The 12,476-nt window shown below is 34.3% G+C and overlaps 1 protein-coding gene across 4 annotated transcripts in view; it reads left to right on the top strand.

Moving 5' to 3' along the window:
* Nucleotides 1-12,476, top strand: part of Usp37 (ubiquitin specific peptidase 37) — an 84,198-nt gene that overhangs the window by 34,776 nt on the left and 36,946 nt on the right. For all 4 annotated transcript variants that reach the window (XM_078018014.1, XM_021729932.3, XM_021729931.3 and 1 more), the window contains 5 exons: nucleotides 3,572-3,730; nucleotides 8,899-9,030; nucleotides 9,171-9,294; nucleotides 10,466-10,656; nucleotides 12,175-12,292. In XM_078018014.1, the coding sequence (XP_077874140.1) occupies nucleotides 3,572-3,730; nucleotides 8,899-9,030; nucleotides 9,171-9,294; nucleotides 10,466-10,656; nucleotides 12,175-12,292 (724 nt within the window). The remainder of the gene's footprint in view (nucleotides 1-3,571; nucleotides 3,731-8,898; nucleotides 9,031-9,170; nucleotides 9,295-10,465; nucleotides 10,657-12,174; nucleotides 12,293-12,476) is intronic.

Genomic DNA, 12,476 nt, shown 5'->3' with positions numbered 1-12,476 from the left:
GCCTGGCATGCGTGCGGCCCGGGTTCCATCCTCAGCACCACATACAAACAAAGCTGTTGTGTCCACTGAAAACTAAAAAATAAATATTAAAAAAATTCTCTCTCTTTCTCTTAAAAAAAAAAGAAATGACATAGATGATAGAATTAGTAAACAGATATTTATATTCTGCATGTTGAAAATAGAAGAACAAACATCAAATAGACATAGAAGATACCTTTTTTTTGTACTGAGGTTTGAACTCAGGAGTGTTTAACCACAGAACTACATCACCAGCCCTTTTATATATACATATATATATATATGTATACATTTTTTAATGGACACAATAGCTTTATTTTATTTATTTTTATGTGGTGCTGAGAATTGAACCCAGTGCCTCACATGTGCTAGGCAAGCACTATACCACTGAGCTACAACCCCAGTCCCCTTTTTTTATATTTTATTTAGAGACAGGCTCTTGCTGAGTTGCTTAGGGCCTTGCTAAGTTGCTGAGGCTCCCTTTGAACTCAAAATCCTCCGGCCTCAGCCTCTGAGCTGCTAGAATTATGGGCATGCAACACTGTGGCTGGCAGAAGATATCTTTTTTAAAACTTAAAATTTTAGATATCAAAACTATAATGCACTTGAATGGTGTGACTCTACTTTGTACAACCAGAGATATGAAAAATTGTGCTCTGTATGTACTATGAATTGAAATGTATTCTGCTGTCATGTATAACAAATTTGAATAAATATTTTAAAAAAAACAACAACCCTAAAATGGGGCTGGGATTGTGGCTCAGCAGTAGAGCGCTCACCTAGCACGGGCACGACCCGGGGTCGATTCTCAGCACCACATAAAAATAAAGGCATTGTGTTGTGTCCATCTACGAAAAAGATTCTCTCTTAAAAAAAAAAAAAAAACCTACAATGCAATTTGAAAAATACACCAGATTAACAGCAGATTAGATAGTGCAAAACAAAAGATTAATGAATTTAAACAATAATAATAGAAATTATCTACTGTGAAACAAAGAGGGGAAAAAAAGACTAAAATATTAACAGAGTTACAGTGAGCTGAGGAGCAGCTTCAGGTGGCCAAATATCTCTCTCTCTCTCTCTTTTTTTTTTAAATGTTTATTTTTTAGCTTTTGGTGGACACAGTATCTTTATTTTTTACTTATGTGGTACTGAGGATCGAACCCAGTGCCTTCTGCATGCTAGGAAAGCGCTCTACCACTTGGCCACAACCACAGCCCCCCAAATATATCTCTTAAATTAGAGTCCCCAAGGAGGAGAGAAAAAGTGAGAAAGCAAGTATTTCAAGAAAATAATCTAAAAGATTTTCAAGTTTACTGAATAATATAAAACCACAGTGGAAGAAGCCTCATAAAGCATACTGAAAGCTATACCAAGTACAGTATAATTAGTGCTTAAAACCTGTGGTAAAGGAAATCATTGTAAAGATACTGGAAGAAAAAAAGACATTAAGGGCCTGGGATTATGGCTCAGCTGTAGAGCACTCGCCTGGCATGTGGGAGATCCTGGGTTTGATTCTCATTACCACATAAAATAAATAAATAAAATAAAGATATTGTGTCCAACTATAACTTTAAAAAATATATAAAAAATAATAACTTAATTGAAAATTAAGTATAGAAACAAAAATAAGCAGCCGGATGCAGTGGCACATGCCTGTAATCCTAGCAGTTTGGGAGGCTGAGACAGGAGGATTGAGAGTTCAAAGCCAGCCTCAGCAAAAGCAAGATGCTAAGCAATTCAGTGAGACTCTGTCTCTAAATAAAATACAAAATAGGGCTGGAGATGTGGCTTAGTGGTCAAGTGCCCCTGAGTTCAATCCTAGGTTCCCCCGCACCCAAACAAAAACAACAACAACAAAAAATAGTGCCTAATGCATGGCCTAGCCAGACAATAAGTAATTTGGAGCAACTGGTTTTCCTTATAGGAAGGTAAATCATGAAGCTGGGTGTGTTGATGCTCACCTGAAATCCCAGCTAGTTATGAAGCTGAGGCAGGATTATGGCAAGTTTGAGGTCAGCTTCTGCAACTGAGCAAAATCCCTGTGTCAAGATTTTTAAAAATGGAAAGGGCTGGGGATGTGGCTCAGTGGTAGAGTACTTGCCTACCACCTGAGAGATTCTTATTAATCCCCAGTACCATGAAAGGAAAATAAAGTAATTTGTATTCTTTTCTCACAACATGACAGGAGAATGTGAATTAAAGACTTAAAGAGAGAGGAAAAACAAATTTAAACCTTTTAGAGAAAATACTGATGAATATTTCTGTGAGCTTATGGCACAGGATGATTTCTTTTAAAACACACACAAATCAAAGCCATGAAAGAAAAAATAAATTTCACTACCAAAAACTTTTAAACTTAGATATATGATAGACAAAGGATTATTGTACAGAATATGTAAAGAACTACAAATCATTAAGAACCCAGTGTAAAACAAAGTATATAGAAAAGCATTTCAAAGAAAAAAAAATAAAAATATGTTCATTGTTAGTGGTAGTCAGGGAAGTGCAAGATAAATAACATCAAGTTCAAGTATCACTATTCTGTTTAAAATTAAAACTTCTAATAATAAGCAATGGAGAAGTGAGAAAATAACAGTTCATTTTGGTAGAAATATAAATTGCTTTTGGCTTTTTGGAAAACACTGTATCTAAAACAATTAAAAATACCTTGAATATTTCCACTTAGAAACATATAAACTAGAAGTTTTTCTTAAGGAAATTGAGTAGGAAATGTTTGTTGTGTTGGTACCAGGCAGAACTATACCTTTCAGGGGCAAGAAACTGGGCTTTACCATTTATTGCTCCACAAACCCAGAGTCAGATTGGCAGGAAAATAGATTTTATTCAAAGTCAGCTTTGAAGGAAGATAGAAACTTTTTTGTTTTAAATTTCTGTCTTTGGAAAATTCAAGAGCCAGGAAAGCTTTTATAAGAGGCAGCAAAGTGGGACAAAAGGCATATGTGGATTTAAATATCCTGTGCTAGACAGGCCACAGCAGAGGGCAGTTCCTATTCTCATCTTCCTTGTCATCCTTCAGGCCAGGAGAGGCAACTCTTCAGCTTTTACTCTCAGTATGAGGAAATACAGGATGCTATCGGGAAGTTGTTCTTATAGAGGGACCCTTAATTTGTCTGTTTCAGTGTTGCTATTTGTAATTGTGGAAAAAGTTGACTGCCTAAATCTGTCCAAGACTAGGTAAACTAATGTGTGAAATCTCTAAAATGGATAAAAGTGAATAATAAAGTATAATTATATAGTTTTAGTGTAATTATATAGTTTTCCTCAAGCCATTAACTTGGATTATTTTGCTTATGGGTTAAATATATATAGTATTATAAACCTCTTTGGCTCTCCGTCCGTAAACTTACTAATTCATATTTATGAGTTTCCCCTCCAAGTGACTTTAATTACCATTTTACCATTATTACCCTAAGTTTAAGATTTCTTCCCCTAGATAGTGACTTCTTTGAATCTACTGGAGTACCGTAGTAACTTTCAAATTTTTATTTTGCTTCTTCCTTATTTACTTTTTTTTTTTTTTTTTAAATAGGACTGTTTCAAGCCAGACTCCCTCTGCCAAAAGAAGTTTGGGATTTCTTCCTCAGCCAACTCCTCTTTCTGTTAAAAAACTGAGGTGTAACCAGGATTACACTGGCTGGAACAAACCAAGAATGCCCCTTTCCTCTCACCAACAGCAACAACTGCAGGGGTGGGTAATTTTTCACTTTCTGTTTTATAAAATAATTCAATTTAATTGTGCTATGTTATAAAAAATAATGAAAGGAGTCACATTAATTATAGCTCTAAAATATTTACAAATTAGATCACTTATGAAAGATTTCACGCATCCATAAGAAATGTTGAGTCCATTATCTGATCTCCAGATGATTTTTTGAAGTATATATAATTTTCTTTTTAAAGGCAAAAACAAAGATTCTCCAAGCTCATACACTGCCTCTTAGTACTGATATACTTTCAATGTCGTTTTTAATGTATTCTTTTCAGCACCTTTATGATTATATTTTTGTTAGACATAAAAAATGAGATCATAATATAACTGAAATAATGATAGTAGCTGTCACACCTAAAGTGTTTATTATGTGCCAGATTTTGTATTCTAAGGGTTTAGTCCTTTTTTCTTTAAACTCTTTCAACAGCTATGTCAGATAGATATATTAAAATTCTGCTTTTATACATGTAAGTAGCTAAGGTTTAGGAAAGTTAATTAACTTGCTTAAAGTGATATAGTCAATAGGACAGCAGTGTTAAATCCAGGCAGTTGGACTCCAGTTGAATTCTTAAGCATTGTGCTATATTGTTTGTTCTCTAATTTTTCACTGCATAATAATTCTTATGTATTAATACAGAACTTTAAACTATGTTAGTATGCATTTTAAGTTTCTCTGTTTTCCAAATATAACCCAAGATAGAATGAACATTTATATGTGTGTTTGTGTATACACACATATGTTTTATAGTATTTCATGAAACTTCTATAGGATAAATTGTTGAAATTGTTAAGACTAAGGAAAGCTGTTTTATTTATTCATTTATTTTTTATGGGGGCTTGAACCTCGGGGTGCTTTATCACTAAACTACATCCCCAGCCCTTTAAAATTTTTTATTAAATACAGTGTCTTTATAATTTGCTTAAGGCTTTGCTAAGTTGAGCATTGACCGGTATCTTCAACTTAGCAAAACCAACCCTATCTCAAAATAAAAAGGGCTGAGGATGTAGCTTAGTGGTAGGGCATCCCTGGGTTCAATTTCCGGTACCAAAAAAAGTGTTCAGGACCAGGGATTCCTTTTTTAAAAAAATATGAGTAGAAAACTTCCAGGTCTTCAGGATAAAGGAGGCTACCTAATTTTAGAGTTCCTTACAAAATCTGTTTGTTTGTTTGTTTGTTTGTTTTAAAAGAAAGCCATGAAATCAATGAGGAGTGCAAAGAGGAGCACACATGATACATGCTTTGGCACTACCAGGAGACAGTACATCTTTAAATTACCTTCTAAGTAGATATGCAAGCAAAATTCCTATGTAGTGTTCCTGTTTCTGCTGTCTAAGCTTGTAAATATTGAAAGAGACAAGAGACTCAAGTATTTACATGAAAAAAACATATACGAGGGGAAGACTTATGAAACCTGAAGAAATCATTCTCAGAAAGGGAAAATTAAATATTAACTACCAACATACTAAATTTAGATTTCAATGTTGGTAGTTGTTTAAGAACATTCTTAGAAGCTGGGTATGGTGGTACACACTTGTAATCACAGCAGCTTGAGAGGCTGAGGCAGAAGGATCTTGAGTTCAAAGCCAACCTCAGCAACTCAGCAAGGCCCTAAGCAAGTCAGCAAAACCCTCTCTCTAAATAAAATTTTAAAAAGGGCTAGGGATGCAGCTCAGTGGTTAAGCACTCCTATGGTCAATCCCCAGTACCAAAAAAAAAAAAAAAAAAATCAAGCATGAAACTAAATATCAAAAAGGTACCTTCTACCTAGAAACTCAAAAAATCATATTAAGAGACTCTTGGGTTAAACAAACAAATTGCAGATATTCTGAAAATGAATAAAATTGGAAATACTACATACCATATCCATGGGATACATTAAAGTGTAATCATCAGAGAAAAATTAGTGGTGAGAATACATAAGTATACAGTCTTAAACCAAAGAACACCTGTATATATCAATGCAAATAAAAGATTGAAAATAAATCAATTCTGAGTTCCAAATGAAAAAATAACAAACCAAAATAAAACACAAAGAAGGAAGTAATAAAAATGAAGAGAGTTGCATGAAATGGTGAACTAAAAAACAGTGAATCATATTAACAAATCAGAGTCCATAGTCCCCAACTTACATTGGTTCAGTTTAGTAGTTTTTTACTTTAAAATGGTACAAAAGTGATACATATTTGGAAGAAACTATACTTCAAATTTTAAATTTTGATCTTTTCCCAGGCTAGCAATATGCGACACTATACTCACTCCTGTGATACTAGGCAACAGCAATGGCAACAAACCACAGCTCCCAGTCAGGCATGCAGTCTGAGGGTAAACAGCTGACACTGTATAGCTGTTTGTTGCTCAGCTGTGATTTTTGGTAGATTACATGTATTTAGTGCGTTTTCAACTTATAAATATTTACAACTTACAATGGTTTTATATGGGATATAACAAGCCGTTCTTAAGTCAAGGAGCATCTGTGCTAGTTACTTGAAAAAAAATGATGAAATAGATAAGTCACTGGATTTTTAGACAATATAGGAAGAAGGGAAGCAAGATAAGAAATGACAGTGGGAAATAATTGTTGATAAAGAAGAAATTTAAAGAATCATTTGAGACTATTTTGTACTTGGCAAAAAGAATTTCAAGTGGTCCTGGTGTATAGCTCAGTGGTAGAGGGCTTGCCTCGCCTGTGTGAGGCATTGGGTTTGATCCTCAGCACCACATAAAAACAAATTAACAAAAATAAAGATATTGTGTCTATCTAAGCTAAAAATATATTTTAAAAAAAGAATTTCAAGTAAATGGATGAAACTAGAGAATATCCTGCTAAGTGAAATAAGCCAGTCCCCCAAAAATCAATGGTTGAATGTTCTCTCTGATATTTGGATGCTAACCCATAACAAGGGAGGGCTGGGAGGGGAAGTATAGAAGTTCATTGGATTAGACAAAAGAGGAGTGAAGGGAAGGGGGTAGGGTGGGAACAGGAAAGACAGTAGAATGAATCGGACATAACTTTCCTATTATGTTCATATGTGAGTACATGACCAGTGTAACTCCACATCATGTTCAACCACAAGAAAGGAATCAGCATCGTAATGAGTTGCACCCTCATTTATGTATAATATATCAAAATACACCTATTGTCATGTATATATCTAAAAATTAAAAATAAAAGGATTTTAAAACTTAAATGAAATATATTTTACCAAATTGATCCCTCAAGATAGAAAACTTAAAACAGTTTATGTGGAAAGAAATGAAACTTATCAAGGGGCTTCCTCACATAAAAAGCACCAGGTTGAAGTGATTTCACAGGAAATTTCTGTGATATGTTCAGAAATCACAGAATCGTAGTGCTACACAAATTATTTCAGAGCTTAGAAATCGAGGAAAGGATTCTGGTGCTTACTTTTCATGAAACAGGTATAACCAAACCTATTCAAGAAGCACAAAAAAAGTATAAATATCACTTATAAATAATGCTGCAAGAAGTCCTAATGCAAGTCCTTTGGATACAAGGCAACTCTACCAACTGAGCTATACCCCCAGCCTTGAATTGTGGATGCTAACCCATAACAAGGATACTTACTATTTTTACTTTTGTTTAATGTTGTGTTGGAGGTATTAGTCAATGTAATTAGATAAGGAAAAAAGTAGAAGCATAATAATTGTAAATGAAATACCTAGAAACCATGGTGAGTCGATGTTAAAGTAGCTAAAACAATTAAAGTATTTAGCCAGATAAGCAGGACTGAAAATTAGCAGACATGCCAATACAAATAACCAGTTTGAAGTTGTAGAAAGAGAAAATCCAATTTACATTAGCACCAAAAAAGAAAAATACTTGGGAATAAACTTAAGAATTTTTCAAATTGAAGAAAATTACAAAGTACTCCAATAGTAAATTGAAATGCATAGAAAATATCAATTATTCATGGTTAGGACATCTTAGCATATCAAGATACATAGTTATCTCTACAGTAAATTTAATGTGATCCCAATACGGTCAGCTTTTTTATGAAGCTGTAGTAATTGATATGTTTCTGTGAAAAAATTCATATGGAAAAATAAATACAGAAAAATAGTAGGAAAATGCTGAATAGAAATAGGAAGAATAGTCCTACCAGATATTTTAAGATGGTATCAATTCATTATAATTCATTGTACTAATGAGTAATTAGATGGGCTATAGAATAGAATAGATAGTCCTGATTATAGGAACAATGGACTTTATTAAAACATTAGAATAAATATGTAGTCATTTTGAAAAATATTCAGATACATCTTTTTTTTAGGTACTGGGGATTGAACTCAGGGGCACTTGACTCCTGAGCTACATCACCAGCCCTATTTTGTATTTATTTAGAGACGGAGTCTCACTGAGTTGCTTAGTGCCTCTCTTTTGCTTGAGGCTGGCTTTGAACTCTTGATCCTCCTTCCTCAGCCTCCTGAGCTGCTAGGATTACAGGCATGCGCCACCACTCCTGGCACAGTTACATCTTTCTGGTAAATAAATTCCAAATGAAACAGTTCTAAGCATAAAAAATTAAACTCTTCAAGTACATGGAGAAATTTTTGGCAAATTTTTCTGTTATCTTAATGTAGGGGAAAGGCTTTGTAGATTTGATTCAGGATCAGGATTCAATAAAAGACTGATTAATTTGACTATATAAAAATTAGATTTTTTTCATGGCCAAAAACAAAGGCAAATGATAAATTGAGAGTAAATACTCACTACAAATATTATATATAAAGGGCTGATACCCTTAAATACAAAAAAAAAGGTATAAATTGAGGTGAGAGGAAGGTAATAATTTAGCCTAATGGCAAGTATCTAATTTTCAATTAGATGAAACTAAATTATCGAGATATTATAATGCAGTGGTTCTCAAAGTGGTTTTCTCCATATTGGTAGTGTCAGCATCATCTAGTAACTTGTTAGAAATGCATATTTTTGCACCCTTTCTGTCCAGACCTACTGAATTAGAGTCTCTGGTGTGCCATCCAATAATGTGTAGTTTTAATAAGCCCTTTAGTGATTCTGATGCATGACTAACTGGAGAACCCCTTTGTACTACTGTACTACACAGACTTTAGGAAATACCCACGCTATACTGAATGTACCTTAAATACTATTTTTTTTTTTCAGATTCTCCAATTTGGGAAATACGTGCTATATGAATGCAATTTTACAGTCTTTGTTTTCACTTCAATCATTTGCAAATGACTTGCTTAAACAAGGTATCCCATGGAAGAAAATTCCACTCAATGCCCTTATCAGGTAATTGTTATATACATTCTTTAGTAACCTCTTACCTTGTTGATTATATAATAATGGAATTTTAATGCTTAAAATTTTATGTGCTATTATACCATCTAATGTTTTGTGGGACATGTTAACCTTGTCTCTTATTTTACCAGACGCTTTGCACACTTGCTTGTTAAAAAAGATATCTGCAATTCAGAGACCAAAAAGGACTTACTCAAGAAAGTTAAAAATGCCATTTCAGCTACAGCAGAGAGATTCTCTGGCTACATGCAGAATGTGAGTTAGCAAATGGTTTTTAAATATTTCAGAGATATGGGAAAATGTAATTATTTTAGTATTTAACCTGATTTTTGTTTTAAAATGTTTTTTTTTTTTTTAAAGAGAGAGTGAGAGAGGGGGACAGAGAGAGAGAGAGAGAATTTTAACATTTATTTATTTTTTCTTAATTCTCGGCGGACACAACATCTTTGTTGGTATGTGGTGCTGCTGAGGATCGAACCCGGGCCGCACGCATGCTAGGCGAGCGCGCTACCGCTTGAGCCACATCCCAGCCCCCCTGATTTTTGTTTTAAAATGTGATTTGGGTAATGTGATTATCATGGATTGAAAAACCTAAGAAGTTATAAGGTTCTGTATGATTCTTCTTGTTTTATCGTACTTTAATATATAGGTGTGGTGTGCCAGTGAAAAATAACCTTATTTTAGCAAAGTGGAGAGTCATTCATTCATTCATTCTAATGCAACTGAATAGTAAAGAATATAAAATCTATTATTTTTTTTTTACTTGTAGTTTTGGGTTAGGGTGAGGTGAGGTTTACAGTGCTAAGATCAAAACCAGGGCCTTGTGCATGCCAGACAAGTGTTCTACCACTGATCTACACCCCAAGCCCTTTTCATTTGTTTTTCTTCACACAATATGTGCCCTAAAATCCTTATTAGAATAAATCTGACCTTGTTCACATACTTCTCTTTCAGGTGCTTATATGAATCACATTGGTAGCAAACTGGCTTTTTTTTTTTTTAATTTGTAGATGGACACAAAATACCTTTATTTTATTTGTTTATTTTGATGTGGTGCTGGGGATTGAACCCAGTGCCTCATGCATGCTCTACCGTTGAGCCACAAGCCTCGCATTTTTTGTTTTTTGTTTTGTTTTTTTTAATCTTGAACTGACATTTTATTTTATTTCTAGTACTGAAGATTGAACCTCGGGCACTATACCACTAGGCCACATCATCAGCCCTTTTATAGACAGGGTGCTTTGCTAAGTTACTGAGGCTGACTTTGAACTCGTGATTCTCCTATCTCAGCCTCCCGAACTGCTGGGATTACAGCCATGCGCCACTGTGCAAGGATAACAAACTGTTTTTATTATTAGTAAAAAAAAAGTTTTGATTTGATGACAGATGTTATTATCTTCTTACGATGTTATCATTATCTTCTTAGGATGCTCATGAATTTTTAAGTCAGTGCTTAGACCAGCTGAAAGAGGATATGGAAAAATTGAATAAAACTTGGAAGACTGAGTCTATTCCTGGAGAAGAAAATTCATCAGATATTTCAGCTACCAGAGTATACACTTGTCCAGTTATTACTAATTTGGAGTTTGAGGTTCAGCACTCCATCATTTGTAAAGCGTAAGTAACTTCTGAGAAGACTTCTTTCTCTTAATTCTTTATGGCAAATAATAAAACTTTCTTTTGATGTACCAAATGCTATGAATTCTTATCTTCCTTTCCACATCAGGAAGAAAGCATAAACCCACAGAGTATACAGAACCTTTCTAAGTCATTATCTTTCTATAAAAATGTTTGGTGGGATAAGAATTGAAGAGAATTCCAGGCTAGGCAGTGGCACACAGTGTGACAACTGGTAGGAGGTGGGAGATAAGCATCTAGCTGTTTCCAGGTCTTTGGCATGTGGCCCCCACAGACAGCTTACAACATTACTGTTTGCTTCCCAGCCAGCAAGAGCACATCTCACTCAATCTTCCTCTGTTTCTGCTCTCTAGACCCAGATTAAAAGGGCTCCACACAGATAATATGTATTAACTCAAAGTTAAGATTAATAACCTTAATTTTAAGGTTTTGCAAAATTCCTTTAACGAAGTAGAGTAGCATCACTGTGGGAGTGATAGCTCATGGTTGACAGGAGTTTTACGACTCAAACTCAAAGGATATGGAATTTTACAAAATCAGGTTTCACCTTAGAACTCTACCTGTCAAGTGCCATTATGTGTATCTGCAAGTATGATGCCAAAGCTGGTGTTTTAAGTAGAAAAACTTGACCTCTTTGCCTTATGCTGTGTACACAGGAGTTCTAGAAAATTAAGAAACCGTACCCCTCCCCCTTTCTTTTTTGCCCAAGTTTTAAAGTAGCTGTTGCTCAATTATGCTGCTTGCTCACAGTTGAGCTGCTTTTGTTTTATTCTAAATAAATTGTTTCTTTGGTGGGGGAGGGGAGTTTTTATTGTCAGGAAAGCATTCAGCAAATTTTTATTGAATGAAAACTGTTCTTATGCCCCAGTCTTCAATTGTGGCAATAGGGAACTGGGCTGAAAATCAAAATGCTGATAAAGAGGACCAGTGAAAAGCAGTTAGCTAAACTAAAAAGAATCAGTTTAATTTCAAGTAAATTAAATAAGGTGTTTTGATCTATGAGCTCTTTTTTTTTTTTTTTTTTTTTTTAATTTATAAAAATACATCCAGCCAGGCACAGTGGTGCACACTTGTAATCTTAGTGGCTTGGGAAGCTGAGACTGGAGGATCGAAAGTTCAAAGCTAGCCTCAGCAATGGCAGAGTAGTGAGCAATTCAGTGAAATCCTGTCTCTGAATCAAATACAAAATAGGGCTGGGGATGTGACTCAGTGGTTGAGTGCCCCTGCCCTCAGTACCCAAAAAAAGAAAAAAGTTTGTGGGTTTTTGAAAGCATAAAAGTTTAAAGTTTAGTATTTTAAGAAAGTACTTAAATATTACAAATAAGATTTTTTTTCTGTATTAATTTAATAAGTGTTAAAGTAAGCATAAAAAGGTCTAAGTGTTGTCGTTACTTATGCCAGCTTTATAAATTCTGCAGGGGTGAAGAGTGTTTCAAGTATATTTGTATCTTTATATTGCTCTAAATACACATATTTGTCCCCTTTTATTGTTAACAGATGTGGAGAGACTATTCCCAAAAGAGAACAGTTTAATGACCTCTCCATCGACCTCCCTCGTAGGAAAAAGCCACTCCCTCCTCGTTCAATTCAAGATTCTCTTGATCTTTTCTTTAGAGTAAGTAAAATCTTTCGTATTTTCACATAAGTAAATTTTATATATCATAGGTAATTGTTTTTAAAGTTGGTTTCTTCAAGGCAAGAGTTTCTATCAAATTATCTTCAGGAAAAACAAATGAAGAATATGTAACATTTGTTTTATAAAGATTGATAAATCTATAGTTCATTGAAGAAGAAAATTG

The sequence above is a fragment of the Ictidomys tridecemlineatus genome, chromosome 7, assembly GCF_052094955.1.
Source record: "Ictidomys tridecemlineatus isolate mIctTri1 chromosome 7, mIctTri1.hap1, whole genome shotgun sequence".
NCBI lineage: Eukaryota > Metazoa > Chordata > Mammalia > Rodentia > Sciuridae > Ictidomys > Ictidomys tridecemlineatus.
This window is presented reverse-complemented; position numbering and strand designations above follow the sequence as displayed.